At 43.7% G+C, this 22,223-nt stretch overlaps 1 protein-coding gene across 1 annotated transcript; it reads right to left on the reverse strand.

The window, feature by feature from the left end:
* Positions 1–3,869: 3,869 nt before the first annotated feature.
* On the reverse strand, positions 3,870–14,754 carry PYGO1 (pygopus family PHD finger 1). The gene is made up of 3 exons (XM_088443064.1): positions 14,264–14,754; positions 10,269–10,354; positions 3,870–6,671 (listed from the first exon to the last, which is right to left on the reverse strand). Exons 1-3 carry the CDS (start codon positions 14,289–14,291, stop codon positions 5,598–5,600), a joined length of 1,188 nt encoding a protein of 395 aa, XP_088299190.1. The 5' UTR covers positions 14,292–14,754; the 3' UTR covers positions 3,870–5,597.
* Positions 14,755–22,223: the final 7,469 nt, after the last annotated feature.

The following is a 22,223-nucleotide window of genomic DNA, read 5'->3' on the forward strand; positions in this document are numbered from 1 at the left end:
TCTGCCAATTACTTGATTATTTTTGCATCAGATAAACAAAAAGTATTCCTTAGAGTGCAACAGGCTCTAAAGAGAATACTCTTAATATCCTATCCCATTATGTTGCATAGCAACAAGCTGTTGTTGGTAAGGAGTTCAGTGTCAAGGGTGGCTGCTGAATGAATTCTATGCAAATGTCTGGCAAGAAAGCTTACATTCAACTGAAGGGGAAAAAAAAAAATCAAACAATGTGGTAATTAGATTGTCAGACATTGCAATATTCAATAAATCATTACGTAGCCTAAAGTTGAGCCATCAGATTCTGAACTGTTCAAGACTTTCTTAGAAAATCTCATATAGGTTAGAAGTAATTCACACTCATTAAATTCAAATTAAATGTTTTATATTTAACTCTGCAACAATTTAGGTTGTCTATGTTTATTATGTTGAGATTTACTATTGTTGCCTGTGTGGCACTGGGCATTAGTAATGCTGTGTACACACAGGCCAACATATCAGCCGTTCACTTGAACCGCCAATATATCGTATGCACATTGGCCAGTGTGTAAAGACGACATGTCTGAACGACATCGTTCAGGCATATTGCATCAGCAGTGCAGCACAGCTGATGGCAGATGGTCAGACGAGCGCCCATACACTTGCTGCACAGGGCGCGGCGCCACCCCAGGCCAGATGGCAGTAATGGTTGCTCAGTGTGTATGAACAACCATGAACTGCAGGAGCTGCAGATATATGTTTCAGGTGTGTACCTAGCTGAAGAAAGATGGGCCTTAGGGCATAGTATAACCCCTAATCATCAAAGATGTGGATAATTATTTAAAAACAAACAAAAAACATTTAAATTAGTCTTTGTAAAATAGTCTTGCCTTGACTAGAAACGCATCAGCCGCTTTGGTTTACTGGATGGTAATACAATTTTTGCAGATTCCTTGCTCAACAAGGTAAAGGGGGGTTCCAAAGCCCACTGGACTTGGTCTGTCACCACCTAAGTGCCCCCCCCCCTCCCCCACCCCCTTTTGCTATGCCTAAAGATGTGTCCTAATACATCTTTGTTGCAGTGGTGCTAAAAAGCCCCTCTCAGCGTTCCAGGTCCAATGAGACTCTGCTAGCACCGGGCGTCTTTTTTTGCCGATGACGCTTATAAACTCGTAGTGTGATGCATCAAGGACACACCAGCAGACTGTGCTGATTAAAGTTATATGTTACATTTGTATATCTGTGTGCTTCTGAGTCTCTGAATCTGTATAAGAAGTGCTCCAATGTACCAGCCTCGGCTTTTTTTCATTCCAGGTTCCGTTGTGGTTCAAGTACAGACTTCGGTACACACAGATATACAAGTGTTGCATAGCAAATTAATCAGCGCAGCCAGTCAGTGCCTCCTAGTCACATCACATCTTATACGTGTTCTCACCACAAAAAGGACACCCGGCACTAGCAGAGTAGCACTGGACCTGGCGGCTCACTCACTCCAGACAAGTCGCGCTGCGTGGCGTCTTGAGGCTAGATGTATGAGGACATCTGTATTTAAGTGTATTTGATGTAAGCTCAGTAACAAAAGTTAATAATCCCTCCTCTTTTTTTTGCTAAAGTGTCTTATTCATTTACTCGCTCTTGTCACAGGCATGTGTGTTAATACACTGTGTTGCGTCTGTGGTTAAAACTATTTTCTTCCCTTTCCGGTTTCTGATGTCAAGGATTGCAGCCCCTAATTTTACAGACTACAGTTTTGTAATTACGAAAGTTAGTTATATTTTACGGTTATTTGGTTTTGCATCTTGTTATTCAGCAGAGTACCCAGTCTTGTGAGTCTACCATATACTACCACTCAGATTCACATGGGAGAATCATGGTCCTCTATAGGCTTCTGTTTTGTTGATCGCCCTTTAGTTTAAAGCACCAGTCGGTGTCCTCATATGGATAATGCCCCTCTGAGAAATCATCCCTTTTGCCAAATGAGGTATATGACTGCCATCTCTTTCAGGGATACGGGTGTGGTATAAAAGTTAGACAGGCAATAGGTCAACAGGGACAAAAGGTCACCTGAAATAAATGGAAGACAAAATATTTTTATTTTTTCTAATCTTCACCCTAACCCTCCCCCGTCGGTGTAGGTGCCTGACCCTAACTGTCCCTCCTAGGGATTAACCCTCCCGTAAGTGCCTAACCCTAAAAACAAACAAATAATGTTATCGAGCATTTGCGTCAACCATTTTCCTGTCGACCTTTTGACCACAACGACCATTGTCCACGTTGATCTTCTAACATGTCGCCCTTTAGTGTGTCGACCTATTGCCTGTCTAACATCTGCTCTATTCATAGAGCAGTGCAAAGTCCTGTTTAGCTGAAAACAGGACTCATCCCTGCTTTCATCAATTCATACAGAGGGTTACTGTGGAGTGGCACCCCGCTTCATGTATGAATCGCATCACCATACTTTCGCGGAGGGGCCGGGTACCGCAGGAAACCGTCGGACAGTAAGTCTACATGAATGGCTACTAAACAGCACATCGATGTGATGCAATATATAGTGATATTTTTCAGTAGCCACTTCATGTTCTACATAAAGAGACCCCCTGGTGCCTATCTAGACATTGTCGACCTTTTAACTGTCTATCTATAGTCCGAATACACAGGCATACTAGCCCTTTAGACTGTACTCGACGTTGTGCTTGACATTTTCAAACATAAAAAATTCAGCACTGAATGTGGAGGAGCTAAACACCAGATAAACCACTATATTGTTTGCTCACAACAACCATTTTAAACATGAATATAAAATTTCCATCATGATGTAGTACATAGTCACTGCTAATGACTTGTCGGCAAGTGCTCCAGCTTACATAGTCGCAATCAATCTCCCTGTGAGTCCTTACCGATAACAATGGCTACATGAGAGAGTTGTTGCTTGGGAAACCCTGCAAATAACCATTAATGGAACATTACATCACATGTGCATGGCTGCTATTACAAATAAAATTAATCCCTGATGAATTTCCAGGGAGTTCATATAGTCCCAAACTCCTCTTCCAGTACTGGATTTGTAAAGAGCTGTAGGTTAAACGTCTTTCAGTAAAGCTCAAGAGTCTATTCTATGCTTTTAAAACATTCCTTAGGGACTCCAAGCTTCCCTTTACAGTACTTTAAGGAGACTGTGGCTCATAGGTACTTGTGCTTTAGCATTGTCAACCTATCTGCATGTTTACTTTCAGGGTTCCTCTGGTTGCTGTGAAATTTCTCCCATTAAGGCAAATTAGGACACACAGGGTCTTGCAGTATCAACCAATCAGCTCCCAACTGTCATTTTTCAAACACAGCCTGTAAAGTGACAGTTAGCAGTTGATTTTTTTGGTACTTTGGGGTCTATTTGCTATGTTAGGCAATAAAGTGAATGGGCATAAGGTACCAGCCAATCAGCTCCTAACTGCGATGTCACATGCTGTGTTTGAAAAATGGCAGTTAAGGTACCAAACAGCCTGTGACATGGCAGTTAGGAGCTGATTGGCTGGTACCTCATCACCGTTCACTTTATCGCCTAACACAGCTTAGTAAATAGATCCCACCATCTCCATCCACTTAATCTCTCTCTAATGGGGGGCATCCACTACAAGATGTGAAAACGACTGCACAATTACGACATTGTAATCGTGCAGTCGTTTGTCAGTCGTGTGATGTGCCTGCACTGAACGAGCAGACGTTCAGTGCAGGGTCATCCATCATCTGGAAACATGCTGAGCCTGACGATATCGTCAGGTTGACCAGCATGTTTGCACCAAATTTTCAAACGGTGTTTGAACGATTATCGAACAATTTTATCGTTATCGTTCAACTTTATCGTCTAGTGGATACCCCCCATTAGGCTTAGTATCCCCAAATGAGAAGACAGATCACCGCCTTCCACAAGACCAGCACTCATCTTCTGCTGCGAACATTCCAATGAGCTTATTGGTTAATATAACAGGTTATTTCCAAACAAGCAAGTGATGAAGACCGACTACAGTAAGGCAGGCAAACAGAACCTTAATATAACTACAGTAGATATGTTGTGGCTAGGGGAAAAGCTACCGACAAATACTAACAAAACTCACCTCCTTGTTCAACAGATTTATATTAAGATTAGTGATCTTTAGTACTACAATAAATTTGGCATGTAAATCAGTTACATAATAGAAACAAAATTCACATAAATTTAGTTATTTTCTTTTATTACGCCAATTATTGGAAAAGCAAAATATTCTTCTGATCTTTGGGTACAGAGTACCTAATTTCTTCTTCAATTGTTATAACAATTAGGACCATTACTTACCTATGCAGCATCAGGGAAAAGCTTCAGAATTACAAATCTATATATTAATCCCTCCTAACATCATGACATCACAATATATAACATTTCTAAATGAAAACATTGATCATTCTAATAGTAATTCAACAAACATAATAAGACAAAACTGATAACACACTGGACTTGCTTTAACGATGGTCTGTATTTCAATAATTAACTTTTTGAATTGATCACCAACATGAATAGCCCCAAAATGCAGGCATAACAACAGCACCTGAGAAGCAAGTCAGATGTGCTGAATATTTTTTATTTTACTTTAATGCCTTCAGGGCAGTGAATAGGTGTGTTGGCTATTTGTCTGACATCAATTCTGCAGACACTCTATTTAATAAAGCATATTGCCCCTCAGGGTCAATCCTTCAATAGTTCTTATGCTGTCAATTGTATCATGAAGCACACAATTTTTTTTTTCTTATTTTTTTTTTTTATATTTGTGGCCTCAAAAAAATAAAAAGAATCCATAATTCATAGCAAAAATAAACAGCCATTAATCCAAAGACCTGTACTTAAAAGTGCTAATTTTATAAATATTCAAGCCATTTTATGGTTAAATCTAGAACTCACATTTACAAAGGGATTGTGTGCCAAGTGCAGAGATTAAAATATACCCACTTTCTAATGATAACCTCCCACTCAAACATAGCACATACCCATAAATGCAAGTTAGTCTTAATATAAAATCCCACTGTGCAATTCATAAGAACTGTAGAGGTTGAATTTTTTGCTCCCCTTTACCTTAAACATCCTTGGTGAATTAAAAAAAAAAAAAAAAAATTAGAATTCTATATAGTGCAAGATACTTTAGAGCAGCATATAGTGATCAGGGCATCTGGCAAAATGGACAAATGGGAGATATTCCATGGTCTCCACACTTATATCAACAGTGATCCAAAAAGGTGACGTATCAGTAAAATTAAAAAAACCAAAACAAGAAAAAACAAACAAATCGATGCACTTGATAAATTAAAATAACGTGCTTAGCCATAAAAGTAGTTGAATAATGGTCACCGGAATTTTCATCCATAGTAATGAGACAAAAATTCAACTAACTTCTTAATCATTTGCTGCAATGTTGCGTAAAAAAAAAAAAAAAAAGAAGCAATTTAGCTGTTGGGGTTAATCTTGGGCGGTTTGCAGCAGCACATACATAGCGTTCATAATCATACATGAATCGAGGCAACTAGACATGAAAAAGGCACTTTTCTATAGAAACACCATTGCCATGAATGAAAAATAGGCTGATGGCTTATTATTTCATCTATTTTCGAGTATGCACCAACTGAACATCCTTCTTTGCCATACAAGAATCACAACCCCAAATTGCAGAGGCTTCAGCAGTCAGTAGCGTATAGGCAACCTCAGTCAGCCCAGTGCATGTTCGATGGAACCATTTCTGACAAGCAACTTCACACATGATGGCATCCTCAAAATTATTAACTTCAATACAACAAATACCACATGGGTACAAAGTGTCCGTGGATAAATTGTTGCAAAAGCTAGATTGGAGAAGCCATCTATTGCATTTTTCCCTCGGCGTTACATCGCTTTTTGTCAGCCTAGAAGGTTTACAACGAGTTTCGTTAGTACCGCAATTGGTCAGGTCTACAGTATCAGATGGTGAAATTTTTTGACCAACCAACTGTTTTTTACAACTTTTTGTATTTGCAGAAGAATAGGTGAGATTATCCGAAATTATTTGGTCTTCAGATGTAGTAGAGTTCAGGTTAAAATTTTTAATATGTACAGAAATAAATTCTTGTTTGGGGTTCGACATTGATGGATGCATAAGGGGAGGTGGAGTCAGTGGAAACGGATGGTTGCTCTCCAGCTGATGACTAAAATTCACTTTGCAGACCTGGGGCCTATACGAGGAAACCTGAAAGTCATTTCTTTGAGCAGAATTCAGACTTGTCATGTGATAGACTTCTTGATTGTGGCTAGGTCTAAAGTGTTGTCCTGGCATGACGATCGTGTGACCTAGTCCACTGCTAAAGAATGATTCGTTTTCCAAATTGAATTTGTCCTGCATAGCAACATCAAAGGAGAATGTTTTTCCAAACTGCATTCCCTTTATGTCTTTTGAAAAAGATAGTGGCTGATCTATGAAGCTTTGAGGGCCACCATTTCGGGAAGACCTTTTTGGTGATGTATTAGGCGGCATCTTAAAGTTATTAAAGCTTTCAATGTTGGCATATCCAGGTTTACCAAAATAGGTGTACCCTGAAAGGGAGGACACACTATAGTCATCATCAAAAGGATTAGAGGCTATAAGGTGGTTGGAGCTCGTGTTCGTTGGTGGAGCATATTCAGAGAGGAGAGGAAGTGCAGAGCCCTGCAAGAAAACAAAAATAAACCCCAAAAATGTCACCAAAGACTTATGGAGAGACCTAGAGCACCAATACATTCTGAAATCAAGACTCACAAAATATTTAGTTGTTTACAAGCGGTAAATTAAGGGGTGGATTCAATTACATATGAGCTTCTGACGGCAGCTCGCGTTGCACTTTTTTTGGCCAGCCATGGAAAACAGATTCTGTTCACGCCTTCATAAGGTGCAAGCAGAATCAGCCTTCTGCACTCAATGCGTGGAAGCTGCAGAGACCCATTCTGGCGTCTTCTGCATCTAAATGAGTCAGCTTCTAAGTAATCTTTAAAAATATGTATGTAAAAGACATCAGCAATAAAACATCAATACTGCTGACCAGCAAAATAGGACACTAAAGGTGCCCATACACGGTGCGATAAAGCAGCCGATCCGATGGATTGGTACGATTTGGCTGCTCTATCGTACCGTATATAGTCATGATATCGAACAGAGCGGGCTCCCATGGGTCGTACATCGCACCCCGAGATCATACTGCAGGTTCAGTCAGTCTGGCGATGCGATGTGCGATCCCATGCAGCGCTATGCGGGTGGGGGAGCCGGCATATCGGCGTATGTGTCAGAAATCGGATCCCCCATCGTATCGCACCGTGTATGGCCAGCTTAAGTCAGTGATGTCAGGCTTGCTGGGCTGCAATTTGCACTAATCGTCTGCCGAGGAAAGCGGTCTTGTTTATATTATGGACTTATGGCGTATCTTCAAAGTAGAACTAATGTACGGTATAAACTTGGCCAATAGATCAGCCGTTGATAAGTATGTGCCTATGCCTACACACTTACCAATCGGCCGACCGATATGTCTGGCCAGAGGAACCAGTGTTGATGTCATTGTCGGCGGTTCCTGCGGACCGCATATGGGTCGTTGTGCGTGCACACAGGCATATACGCACAATATATGTGGAAAAAATTGTGGCGCCCACCTCCCTGCAATGTATCTTGACTGGCAGCTGTCCTAAGGGTCCTCCACTCCCCTATTCCAATAAAGGATTAAAAATGTAGTAGAAAATTAGGACGGCGCATATGGGTCTAGCCGGACCCAGAAGACACACCAGGTGTAGATAGAAATGTAATTTGTTTATTTAAACATAAATAATCAATACCATATAAAATTGATAATAAATAATGACAATAGATTCACTGCAGTGAACTTAATAAAATAATAAAGAAGTTGCACATATAAAACGATTTGGAACAGAGCACCAGCTGTATGCTCTAATCACATATATTAATGAGACCAATGAGTCTCTAAATATATACACCTCTATTCTGTGGAAATGAAGATAAAATCCTCCTCAGGAATAAATAAGTGGCCTTATTAATGCTTTCGAATAACAGTTCCGTTAATAGGAATCCATGTTGACATCAATAATATCTAATATCCATTTGTTAGCTGCAATTACAATATTGAAACAAATGATGTAGCCAATGTTAGCAACAATACGTCTTTCTTATAAGAGAAAGGGTGAGTATGTATTCTTGTAGATCATCCTCCAGCCCACCTAGGATATAGGCTGGGAGTTAATTTACAGCCTCCACTCCCTTATCGTGTGGAATATTGGTGTAAAGTGCTGTGACATCACATGTCAAAAATTGATAACTTTCTTTCCAAACAATATTATAAATTTTACTAAGAAATTGAGTAGTAGCTCTAAGGTGGGATCTCAGAGAGGCCGCACATGGTTGTAAAAAGTGATCAACAAAGGCTGATAAATTAGAGGTTAAAGACCCTATCCCTGAAATAATAGGTCGCCCAGGTGGATTAGTGAGTGACTTGTGAATTTTGGGCAAATAATAAAAAACTGGTGTAACAGGGTGCATAGTGAATAAAAAAAATCAAACTCCCCTCTGGATATCACACTGTCATCCAAGGCTTTCTCCAAAAGACACCTCAATACACTCTGAAATACCTGGGAAGGATCTCTGGGGAGAGGGGTGTAAAAGGCTGTATCGCCCAATTGTCTCAATGCTTCAGCAATATAATCAGAAGTGTTCTGTATCACCACCACTCCCCCCTTGTCCACCGGTTTTATAGTAATTGTTGTATCCTTTGAGAGGTTCTTTGAGGCTCGTCTTTCTTGAGAGGTCTAATTATAATGCATAGGTTTAGTAGCTTTATTACATACATTTTTAAATTGAGTCAAACTGTTTTTAGAAAATGTATCTATACATCCATTTTTGAATTTTAAGGGAAAAAATTGAGATTTCTTAGTAAATAATTTTGTTTTAGATTTAGTGTCTGTTCCACTTTGGGAGAAATTAATATCGAAGAGGGGCACTAAATTAAGATCCTCCTTCTCCGATTCTAAATAATTTTCTCCCAAAAGTTCTGTGAGCTGAATCAAACTCTCTATCTCCTTAGTCTAGAATGATGGGTGAGCCTTCTAATTCTCTCTGATTCATCTTTTTATGTGCAAAATAACGTTTGCGGCTGAGGGCTCTCACATACCAGTTAAGTTCAATGAACAGCTCAAAAATGTTTTATTATACTCTAGCCGGTACAGCCAATTGTCTTCCCGCTGTGGTCATAGACAGTGTTACGCTCCGGAGTTGAAATACTCTATGTGAGTGCCTCCGTAGAGCTTCAGCCTGACACTATGGCTCAGGATTCATCTCCTCACAGCCACGGCCAGTCTTCAGCCGGTGCAAGATCGTGAAGCAGCGCTGACATGGGATATACATTCTCCCTCCTACTACTTACTTAATTGCTCTGCTCTCCACGGCTTGAATCTAGTGTACAGCAGCACTTTTCTAAGAACACTAGGTGAGAGACGTACTTATACTTTATCTCCCAGCCTATATCCTAGGTGGGCTGGAGGATGATCTACAAGAATACATACTCACCCTTTCTCTTATAAGAAAGACGTATTGTTGCTAACATTGGCTACATCATTTGTTTCAATATTGTAATTGCAGCTAACAAATGGATATTAGATATTATTGATGTCAACATGGATTCCTATTAACGGAACCGTTATTCTAATGCATTAATAAGGTCACTTATTTATTCCTGAGGAGGATTTTATCTTCATTTCCACAGAATAGAGGTGTATATATTAATAGACTCATTGGTCTCATTAATATATGTGATTAGAGCATACAGCTGGTGCTCTGTTCCAAATCGTTTTATATGTGCAACTTCTTTATTATTTTATTAAGTTCACTGCAGTGAATCTATTGTCATTATTTATTATCAATTTTATATGGTATTGATTATTTATGTTTAAATAAACAAATTACATTTCTATCTACACCTGGTGTGTCTTCTGGGTCCGGCTAGACCCATATGCGCCGTCCTAATTTTCTACTAGATACGCACAATATATCGCATCTGCCATGCTGCACGGCCAACACGATCTATCTGACGTCGTCGTTCGCAGATATATATCGTTCGTCGGCTGTACAAACACTATATCCCAAGCATATAAGACCCATGCTAAGTAATACCTTAATTCCAGTAATGCTATAATGCTAAGGTATTGTCACTGTTCTTAATCACTAACATAAAAAAAAAAAACGACTAGTCATGTGACTTTATGCGTTTGTTACCTGTACACTTGATTTGCGCTTCTTCTTTTCAGGACCTCTCAGTTGGGAACTTGGCCTGGATAATCCATCCAATCCCCCTAAATCACCTATTAAACAAAAATCAGGATCAATGATGATATCTAAATGAAAACATTGCAATCATTCATCTAAGTGAAAATGTTACTGGCGGGAAACAAGAGGCCAACAGTGCCATTGTAGGATCAGATCCTTAAACTAATTACATTGATTTGTATAGATCAACTTTTTTTAATGATATACACAATGTGCTTTTGGGCTTAAGCTGCACAAATCCATCCTTTACAGTCTTTATGACTATGTTTTCAATGGGAAGATTATGTTTGACAAGATATTCCTACTTTTACAGGTATTCCATGGACTTGTAGTGATGGCACGGGTCCACTGAGGTACACGTAGAACAATCTCCCTATAGGTACTGCCTGCATGCACCTTTGCAAGATAACAGATTATTTAGACACTTAAACAACCTAGGGTGTTAGGTTAGTTTATACTTACCTTAGCGACGATCGGGATTTCCAGCGCTGTTGAGCTTCCGCTGCCGGGAACTCTGCTTTTGTCGGCCAGGCGCTGCCGGGAATCGAACCATTTCATACCGATTCCAACACTCTTGCTGGGCAGAAGCTGTGAAACCTAAGTGCCTAAAATATTGCAGTACTGCTGGAGTCTTAAGGTGCGTACACCGTTGTTATCGTTCAGTCGTTCACTATGTCGGCCAGTGTGTAAGCTAAAATGATGAACGATAACGACAAACGGTGCGCGCTCCCGCAGGTTGTTGGTCATTGTCGTTCATTGCCCGAACATGCAGGCCAACCTGACGATATTGTCAGGTTGTTGCATGTTCGGGAGGGAGGGTGCCCGGCACTGAACGATATCGTTCATGATATCGTTCAGTGTGTATGCTAAATGTCGTTAACGACATTGAGCACACCCCTGCCGGGGACACACTAGACGATATCGCTCATGGAGCGAATAGACTAGTGTGTACGCACCTTAAGTTTGAGTGTCATTTCTATTAACAGTGAATGCACATCCTCCCAGACAAATCCTAAAGGTGCATACACAAGGAACGATATATATTGTTCCAATAGGAACGATAACGTTCAACGATTTATCGTTCATATATTTCCGCTTGTATGCAATGAACGACCAACGATGCGCACTCCCGCTGAACGATATCGTCCATCGGGCATGCATGCAGGCCAACCTGGACGATACCGTTAATTTTCAATATGGGAGTTGGTCGTTCATCGTTGGTAAAATTGTTGGTGTGTGGATGAACAATATCGTTCATCAGCACACCAGGCATTTCAAGGGAGATCGTTCAGCGATATCGTTTGCTGAACAGATCGTCCCATGTGTACCCAGCATTAGATCCAGTGCTGACAGAAACCTTTAGCAGCAAAGGTCAGGAATGCATTATAAATATTATTAAACACTCAAGAGTCCTCTGAGGTATTTTAGTACAACAGAAAACCTTGCTTTATTCCTTGTCACTTGATTTTAATATCAGGACTACCACTAGCCCACATCAGAGCAGAAACTATCCAAATTCTAAGGGGCCTATTTATCAAGTCCATTTTTTAATTAAATTATGCAGACATGAAATAATGCAAATGCAGCAGGTGTATGACACCGCCTTCTGCATTTGCGGTCGCAGTGCTGGGAATCACCATCCCGACCGTCAATGGTCGCGATGGTGGACGGACGGCCGGTTAAGCCTCAGCTTACTTAGCCTGGCTGGCTTGCGAGCCCAAGATACTGCGTTGATAAATGCAGGTCCTGGGCTTGTCGCTCAAGGTAAACGGGACGGGTATGCCCCCATTTCTGGGAACGGCGCCCTGACTCCACCCCGCCCCTTAAATGCCTCTACCTGTCAATCATTCAAGGGCTAGCATGCGTGTTAGCAGGACCCATTCTGCATAGTCGCAGAATGGGTCCTGTGCATGTGCAGATTCCCAATAATCGGGAATCTGCGTTCAGTAGTGCACTGAATTAGCCCCACAGTAGCTTCTGCATAATTTATGTATTCCTACTATGGGGCATATGTATCAAGCTGATTTTTACATAAAATTATGTAGAAACTGCATAAAATTGGGTCTCTCGGTGCAGGCGAGAGATCTTTCGATCTCTCCCCACAGCCCCCGGCCAGTTCCGGAAGCGGACGCTGTGCGCATGTGCAGTGTCAGTTTCCCCCGGAGAAGTCTTTCACTCCTGTGAAAAACTTCTCCTAAATGCTGGGGATATGACTGGCGAGGCACAACCGCTGTCTCTGCAAGTTCCCCATAGTACATACGTACATAGCCAGGATATTTTTATTAAAAATTAAAATATCCCTGGCGAGTTATGTACATAATCGCGGCAGTACCATGATTATTAGTACATAGACCCCCTAAGTACCAACAATCTAATGCAGGAGATTTCACAGAAATCTCTTGCAGGCGGCTTATTAGTGCTGCAGATCACAGTCCCCATTATTATTATTATTATTATTACTAGTTATTTATATAGCGCAAACATATTCCGCAGCGCTGTACAGAGAATATTCTTCCATTCACATCCGTCCCTGCCCCAGTGGAGCTTACACTCTATATTCCCTACCACATGCTCATACACATACACACTAGGGGTATTTTTGTTAGGAGCCAATTAACCTACCAGTATATTTTTGGAGTGTGGGAGGAAACCGGAGCACCCGGAGGAAACCCACGCAAGCACAGGGAGAATATACAAACTCCACACAGTTAGGGCCGTAGTGGGTATCGAACCAACGACCTCAGTGCTGAGAGGCAGTAATGCTCACCATTACACCGTCTGTGCTGTCCATATTATCCATAGGGACTACAATATCCTATTTACCAAAAAAAGTTTAGCTTTTTGGAGTTTAGCCCCCTTGGTTTACGCCATCCCCTGTCCCCTGAATCATCATTTGTTAAACCAGATATCCGGTATAAACAGTTGCAAAGATTTAAGCATACATACTCGTGATTTTAACTGTAACCTGCTCACAAAAGCTCCAAAAAACGTTTTTGTGAGGACTCACGGTTACATACTCTGCCACACAATTGCATACATTTTCTGGGTATGGTTTGCAAGCACGCATATGTTCATTTTAGACTTTTATCAATTTAATAAATGCACTAAGATTTAATAAAAATATGTATATCTGGTATGGAATGGTAGGAGCTGACTTAACCAAAGCTAAGAAAGCAGGGAACACTTCCTGTTTGCCTAATTCACACCTGTACATTTCATGTGTTTCAATGCATGAAAAACGCAAAAAAATAAACTATAAAATGGAAGAGATTCATGAGAACTGCTCCTACTACAAGTTACAAAACTAAAGCACCCATGATAGATTCCTGCACCTTTTCTTCACAACTATCTGGGGACCTATTTTCATATATAGGTTTCCCTACTAAATTCTATTGTGCCATTCCCACCTGCACATTAATATACAGATGCAAGGCAGACGGCTTTATTAACAAGTTACTTATTTGTATTTAGTTATGTTCTATATATCAACATGAAATAAATGGTGTCTACTACAATATACTGGAATACTGACCTGTGCCTCCGCTGAAGAAATCGCATGCATATCAGGTACATTGATATATATATATATCATACATACATACATACATACATATACACACACACACACACACACACACACAATGTGGTCTCAGGAATATTACTAGTCAGTAACAAACTGCAAACAAATTACATAGAGAGAATAAGCAAGTTGAGTTACTACAAACACGTACATTTATAATATAGCGAATCAAAGAAGCAGATTCTCCATTTTACAAAAGTTATGTACTGCAGCTACTGTCTATATAGAGAGACGTCTCCTGACTAGGTGACCAGATAGACTGTAGAACGCTGCCCCTGTAACACACATCAGCTGGCCACAGTTACACAACACTTATTACTACACACTACTTACTATACACTACAGAGGACGGCGGTGTACAAACCTGTTCTGTCCCACAGTGATCTCTCCATGTGATCTGCCGGGGTTCTCCTAGGCCCCAGCCCTGCCCGCCCTGCACATGAAGAGAGTCCGGCCCGGAGGACAGCGGTGCCTCTTATAAGGTTCCCGTCCAGCCGCGGACATTACTAACACATGGAGCCGGAAGAGCAGCAAAGCTCCGGCCGCTGTCCCTCCTCCTCCCCCTCCCCTGCAGCACAACTAACAGCGACGAGAACTTTGCAAACTTTGGGGGGAGTGTGGCTGTTCCTGCTGCTGGCAGAGAGAGCGCTACTGGGAGAGCTGGGTCACACGGCGGCTACCAGGGAACCGCTGCTGCTACTGCAAGAAGGGATCATGGAGCCCAGAATCTGTCTCTTTCCCTCCGGGAAGTATCGGCACAGACGGCTCCCATAGGGGAGAGTGGAGGAGCTGCTGTCACCCGGGCTTCATGCACCGAGAGTAGGAGGAGAGAGCGCCATCTACCGGTGACTGATCGGTCTGCCCAGGGGTCATAGGTTAATACAGTACACACTATTTCTGTACTCAATTATACACAAGACAAGATGCAAAGAGCATATAGAGAATAAAACACAAAATAATGACATTAATGCGCATTTTCTATATTTTGTTCAAGCTCAGGAGATCAATGAAGGGCCAAAATATAGGCTCTATTCTGTGTAGTGTATAACCAGCACTATTAATGTGTACTTATGCAGATAGTTACACCTGTGCAAATTAATGCGTATTTATGCAGATACACCTGTGCAAATACATATGCTTTTATACTCGTAGGCTGTTATATTCGATCTTTGGAGCCCTAAGTACAATTAAGCAATTCCCTCAAGTAGCAGAATTACAAAATATAGGGGCCTATTTATCAAGGCAGTGTTTCATAAAATGATGCAGAAACATAATTTGATGTATCAGTGCTATGGGTTTGCAGTCAGGAAGCCGGCGGTCGAAATGCCGATCGCCGGCTTCCCGACTGTGAAATCCTGGCATGGGACTAATGATAGGTGTCTAAATACCGACGTCTGTCATCAGCCTCATGCCAAAATCCCGACGCCCGGCATACCGAACATAAGCCGGGAGTCGGGACCTGTTAGCGGCAGGGGGCTGTTAGGTTTAGGGACTCCCGGGGGGGACTTAGGGTTAGGCACCCCCCCGGGATGGATAGGATTAGGCTAGGGGAAGAGGGGGTTAGGGTCAGGACCCCCCCCCCCCCGGGAGGGTTAGGTTTAGGCACCCCTGGGGGAAGGTTAGGGACTCCTAAGGGAGGGTTAGGATACCTACCAGGCGCTGTCGGGATCTTCATCCGCCAGCCTTAGGTACGGCGGTATGTCATACCGATTCCGCGCCATGTACTAACAACCTAATTCAGGAGATTTCACATAAATCTGCACAAGGCCCATTAGCGCTGCAGATTGCAGTCCCCATTATTACTGGGCACTAGGATCTGGCCCTGTAGGTTTATGTCATCTTCTGATGGCGTAAACTGCTTTATGCATATGGAGACATGTAAGACATACTGTATATTAACAGAAGGATCTCCTGATACTTCCCCTTCAGCCTTCTTTCGGCACCAGAAATAGGCACTGTCAGATTTCCCCAGAGGAGTCTTTCACAAATGGGAAAATACTACTCCAATATGCCAGGGATGTAACTCGCAGGGACAGTGGTTATCACTCCTGCTGTCAATGCAAGATGCATTTAGTACATAGCAGGGATATTTTCAATAACCGTTGCAACTTGGATTATTAATAATCGCAACAGTGCCACAGTTATTAATACATTGCATAGGCCCCATAATGTGTAGTTTAAGCATTGAGGGGGAGATGCATCAAACTTTCGAGAGATAAAGATGCCCATACCAAAAAATCAGCTTCTAGCTATGGGCAACTTCTAGACTTTCTCTCAAATGTTTGATACATCTATCCCTGAGGTGGCATAATTACAGAATGCTGCAACATTGTTAGACTGTCTGAAAATTGCATAACATGTAAAAATTGCTTTTGTACCAGTGGTCGAAGTGGAAATTTTGAAGTGGGGGTATGGAAATTTTAATTGAACCCCACTCCCCAAGCTTTAGGGATTTTGATAATAAGATTCAGTCTCTGCTTTTATTTAAACCCCTGCATCTCACACTGCCTACTTCCCTCACTCACACCCTGCATCTAACATTGCCTACTTCCAGCTCCCACATCCTGCAGCCCACACTATCTGCTTGCCACTCCCAGACCACCTGCTTTCCTCTCCCATACCCTGCACCCCACACTACCTGCTTCCCACACACTGCACCTAACATTGCCTACTCCCCACTCCCACACCCTGCATTCCACACTACCTGCTTCCCACTGCTACACCTAACATTGCCTACTCCCACACCCTGCACTCCACACTACCTGCTTCCCACTGCTATACCCTGCACCTAACATTGCCTACTACCCACTCCCACACCCTGCACTCCACACTACCTGCTTCCCACTTCTACACCAAACATTGCTTACTCCCACACCCTGCACTCCACACTACCTGCTTCCCACTGCTATACCCTGCACCTAACATTGCCTACTCCCCACTCGCACACCCTGCACTCCACACTACTTGCTTCCCACTACTACACCCTGCACCTAACATTGCCTACTCCCACACCCTGCACTCCACACTACCTGCTTCCCACTGCTATACCCTGCACCTAACATTGCCTACTCCCCACTCCCACACCCTGCACTCCACACTACCTGCTTCCCACTGCTACACCTAACATTGCTTACTCCCACACCCTGCACTCCACACTACCTGCTTCCCACTGCTATACCCTGCACCTAACATTGCCTACTCCCCACTCACACACCCTGCACTCCACACTACCTGCTTCCCACTGCTACACCCTGCACCTAACATTGCCTACTCCCACACCCGGCACTCCACACTACCTGCTTCCAACTGCTATACCCTGCACCTAACATTGCCTACTCCCCACTCCCACACCCTGCACTCCACACTACCTGTTTCCCACTGCTACACCCTGCACCTAACATTGCCTACTCCCACACCCGGCACTCCATACTACCTGCTTCCCACTGCTATACCCTGCACCTAACATTGCCTACTCCCCACTCCCACACCCTGCACTCCACACTACCTGCTTCCCACTGCTACAACTAACATTGCCTACTCCCACACCCTGCACTCCACACTACCTGCTTCCCACTGCTATACCCTGCACCTAACATTGCCTACTCCCCCCTCCCACACCCTGTACTCCACACTACCTGCTTCCCACTGCTATACCCTGCACCTAACATTGCCTACTCCCCACTCCCACACCCTGCACTCCACACTACCTGCTTCCCTCTCCCTCACTACTTGCTTCCCTCTCCCACACGCTGCACCTAACACTGCTTTATTCTTTCTCCTCCCCCCCCCTGTACCTTTATTTCCATGTCCGGAGTTGGCAGAGTCCGGCTTCTTGTCCCAGTCCACCAGCTGGCAGTGGGCTCTGGCAGGCGTTGCATCATCAGGCAGGGACACTTTTGATTAGCACTGGGATGCAGCGCCGGGGAAGTTGCGAGGGCGATTTGTACCTAGTGCCGGCTGTGAACCAATCACAGCACGGACCGGCAGCCAATCAGAAACAGCCACATGGCTGATTCTGATTGGCTGCTGGTCCGCAAGCCGTGATTGGCTAATGGCCACCACCAATTAACCTCTTTATTTGGCCGCCGGTCTGTGATTGGTTCACGACCGGGGCCGGGGATTGTGTACTGTCGCCGGGCGCCGCGTCTTTTCTGCTGTCGGCCCGCCGGAACCTGTCACTCGATGCCTGCCCAGCGCTGCTTAATGATGTGTCCCCAGAGGGACACATCTCCACATAATACGTAGGAAGCTTCTCTTGTTTCCATCGCTGCAGCAGGGGTTGCTGGCTGAAGTGGCGGTATGGCCCTGTTTTGTACTGTAAACTTCCGCACACAGGAGCTCATTCAGACCCACTCGCTACCAAGCGGTCGTCCTTTGCCGTCGATGTTCGCTAATGTGCGCATGCGTGTAGCTCGCAATGCGCGTGCGCAAACTAGTACGAACTATCGGCTTTTGCTCGCTTGCCCTGCAAAGACAGCCCAGTGGAATGAGTGACAGGAGTGGCTGTTTATGGGTGGTAACAGGGGCAGGGCAGTAGTAACGGGGGAGTGGAGTTGCGGATGCAGGCGTGCCAGAGTGTTTCCATGCCTTTTCTGGGGTGTGCATAATTAACTGATAGTGTCATAGCACTCGTCACCTGTTTGAAAAATACACTGAAGTGCTTGCAGTGCTTGTGGTAGGGTACAGTCAAGCGCAAGCACTGCGGTCAGATTCGATGTAACCCAATGTACCGATGGTTGAATATATTTCCTGGAGATGACATATGCTAGTGGGCAGATAAAGACAGACTGGTGGGCATCTGTAAACAAAAAGTGATCGCTCGCCAAGACATAATGGGCGTGCTTATGCCTTGCCGAGCGAGCGGCTGCCTTGACGTCACTTTGCAAAATTTCCATAAGCTGAGAGCGAGTGGCCGCATCTAGCGAGCGGGTCTGAATGAGCTCCACAGTCTGACCCAATTTGGCTGATCATCATGGTCTAGTATATGTAATCACATCACTTCCAGTTTCACTGGGTCCTGTTGGAAAATGGCAACACATGTAGCACTTATAATGAATAGCATGCATTGTAATGCTTATTCAGGCCTAAGATGTGAATTAATTGAATATTATTAATGAATGAAAGTTTGAAAGCATTGTATTTAGCTTATTTATAATTTGAAACCTCAATTTTTTTTATTATGCATGGACACACCTATAACATGTGCCCAATGTTCTATGTGTTTTATGATTGGTGCTTAGAAGAATTTAATCCCAGCTGCAGATTTACCAGAATCTTGTTGCTATAAAACTGTCTTTGATGTTTATGTCCAATTACTAACAGAGGATCCTGTATTGTGCATTAAGGAGCAGATGTGGATAAACTTACTGTTCCATCTGCACAAATGGACTTCTGGGTGGAACGTACTAGAACATCAGTTTAATATATATATATAAATATAACATTAGTTCACTAGTTGCAACCAGTTACATATCTTTGTGAAGAGATTCATTCTAAGGCATTGTGTACCTGATGGAAGGAGTCGTGTTGAAGGGAAGCCGTTGATATCCTGAAGGCGGAGAAACGCGTAGAGAGGACGGGACGTGAGACCGCAAGCCGGGCAAGTGGGTCACTGGCCGCTCTATACTGAGGACGGAAAAACCACGCTACATGCTGCTCACCGACATGTGTTTGTATTGGTGCTAACTCCTGCCTTTCCTGGATCGGTGTGAGGACACTGTGTGTCTATGAGAGCCAAGTAAAGATCACAGTGTGATACATGGTTACAACAGGATCGTGAGTGACCCTACATTAAGCATGCATGCATAAATGTGCACATTTTCTTTTTTCTCTGATACAATTTGACAGAGACTATTAACGGCTATGCGGTCTATACGTAACTAGGAGTGGCTGAAATATTAGAACAGCCCTATGCTCCAGGATGAACAAATACTAAGCCCCGCTAGAAGGGGATTAACATATCCTTATCTGAATAGTATTGGACACAAGTAGTCCCTACTTATAATTAAGATTGTGCTAAATACAGGATGAAAGACTCGGTCAGCGCTACACAGCACAAACACACAGCCGCCGAAGCCGGCAGCTGTGTGTGCTTTAGCAGCTGATGAGAGTCAGACAGACTCTCATTGGCTGCTGCTCCCACTGCCAGAGCCGGACATCTTCTGGCTCCCGCAGTGGGTAATGGGAGTGACGTCACATGACGCGTCACTCCCATAATGCAAAGCTGCGGACGGAGGAGCTGATCTCGGCGGCGGGACCAGGAGCAGGAGCGGGTGTCAGGTAAGTGTTGTTTTTTTTTTTTTATATTATGTGTGTCTACTGTGGGGGGTCTGGCACTATAAGGAGGAGACCACTACTGGGGGCACTACAAAGGGGGGGACTACTACTACTGGGGGCGCTACAAGGGGGGGACTACTACTACTGGGGGCGCTACAAGGGGGGGGACTACTACTACTGGGGGCGCTACAAGGGGGGGGACTACTACTACTGGGGGCACTACTACTACTGGGGGCACTACAAGGGGGGAGACTACTACTACTGGGGGCACTACAAGGGGGGGACTACTACTGGGGGCACTACAAGGGGGGTACTACTACTGGGGGACTACTAGGGGCACTACAAGGGGACTACTACTAGGGGCACTACATAGGGGGGAGGGGACTACCAATGGGGGCACTGCATCGAGGGAACACTCCTGGGGGCTCTATATAAAGGGCAATAGTGGGGGTACTGCATAGGGGGAAGACTACAACTGGGGCCACTATTTAAGGGGCACTGCATAAGGGTTACCACTACTGGGGGAACTATATAAGGGGCTTACTACTGGGGGCACAAGGGGCACTGCATAGGGGGGACCACTATTGGGGGCACTACTCGATGCCTGCATAAGGGTGTCCTCTCCTGAGGGGAGGGGCGCCGTAGCACGCACGTTCTTTCGGGCACCCTGGCTGCACGCTACTCCTCTGCCAGGGCTGCCTGCATGCATTTGACCCCCAGGCTAAAAGTTGCCAGCCAGCCCCTGCTGCTAAGTACTGATGTACTGAGAACCACTTATTTCATTCTAGGTCCTTTTTACTATGTTTAGAAGGGATCTTATGTATATCAATTAAGATTTTATTGCATGTCGTTATATGTACATTAATTTATATTCAATCATAATTTTTAGTCTCATTGTTTTATATCAATTCTATCCTTTTTCTTTTAAGTTTTATTTATATATCATGTTTTCATAGTATCCTCTGCTCCTCATCCCTATTTCATTTTTGTATTTAATTTTTTATTACTATTTTATGTTGTGGTCTTTATTTTTAATATTAAATATCATTATATTAGCGCCTGTCAGTGTGTATATTCGATTTTTTGGCTAATTTTGGGAGGGTCCAGTTTCCTCCATTTTTTGACGGCTGCTTTATAATATCCAATATTCTATTGATCCATTCCTTGCTTTGTAGTATACTCCCCACCACTTTCCACTGCCAGTTGGTTGGATATACGGCCTGATTCAGACCCGCTCGCGAATGGGAAATGGGAACGCCTACCGTCTGGGGCCAGCCCCACTGACATCACTAGTGATGTCAGTGGGAGTGCTTTTGGCTGATAGAGCCAAAAGCACTCCAGGGCTTGCGGCAGCGAGACCCTACCGCAGGGTCTTGTCGCAAGCCCGATGGTCGCGATGGTCTTCACCATCGCGACCATCATTTTGGCCGCTCGCTATAGCTGTGGGTGGTCACCCACAGCTATGCGAGCGGCCAGGAGGCCGCTCCAAAAAGGAGAAGGAACTGCCCTGATTCAGAGTGAGCACTCTGTCAGAGCGTCTGCCTCTGAATCAGGGCCATAGTCCAGCGCCTATTTTTCTGTGTGTTTTTTACAAAGAAAATATTACTGTTCATTAATGAAGTGATTCCCAAACTGTGCACCGTGCAATTCAAGTCCGGTTCCAAATCAAAGGATTTGGGCTAGCATGTTTGATGGCTATGTGCCACATGCTGCCTGTTAGCATTAGAAAGGCAGGACGGGGCCTCCTACACACCTAAGCATCAGCGCCCCCTCCAGCACTTCTCCTGTATCCTCCTCTTCCTTCTCCACTTGGTGTCCTCCATAGAGTCCCTAGCTCCCAACAGAAGAAGGTAAGTAGTGTCCCTTTTCCTTCACCGCCCACCATTGACTCCACCCCTTCCTCTCAAGTTTCCATCTTGTGTGTCTCCAGTTTTGTATGTACCTGTTTTTCTGTCCCCACCTACATATTCCATTTCTTCAAAATTTTGGATTGTGATCCATTTTAAAGAGAATCCGTAACCACGGCAACAAGTGTAACAGTGATATGC

This window comes from Taudactylus pleione, unplaced genomic scaffold (assembly GCF_031769625.1).
Source record: "Taudactylus pleione unplaced genomic scaffold, aTauple2 ptg000019l, whole genome shotgun sequence".
Taxonomy (NCBI): Eukaryota; Metazoa; Chordata; class Amphibia; order Anura; family Myobatrachidae; genus Taudactylus; species Taudactylus pleione.

What these genes read in the sequence shown, in the direction of transcription:
- PYGO1 (XM_088443064.1), bottom strand. Translation starts at nt 14,291, where the DNA reads ATGGAGAGATCACTGTGGGACAGAACAG. An exon ending in ATCACTGTGGGACAGAACAG is followed by an intron (nt 10,355 to 14,263) that starts GTTTGTACACCG and finishes TTTGTTTAATAG; the next exon opens with GTGATTTAGGGGGATTGGAT. An exon ending in AGCGCAAATCAAGTGTACAG is followed by an intron (nt 6,672 to 10,268) that starts GTAACAAACGCA and finishes GTTTTCTTGCAG; the next exon opens with GGCTCTGCACTTCCTCTCCT.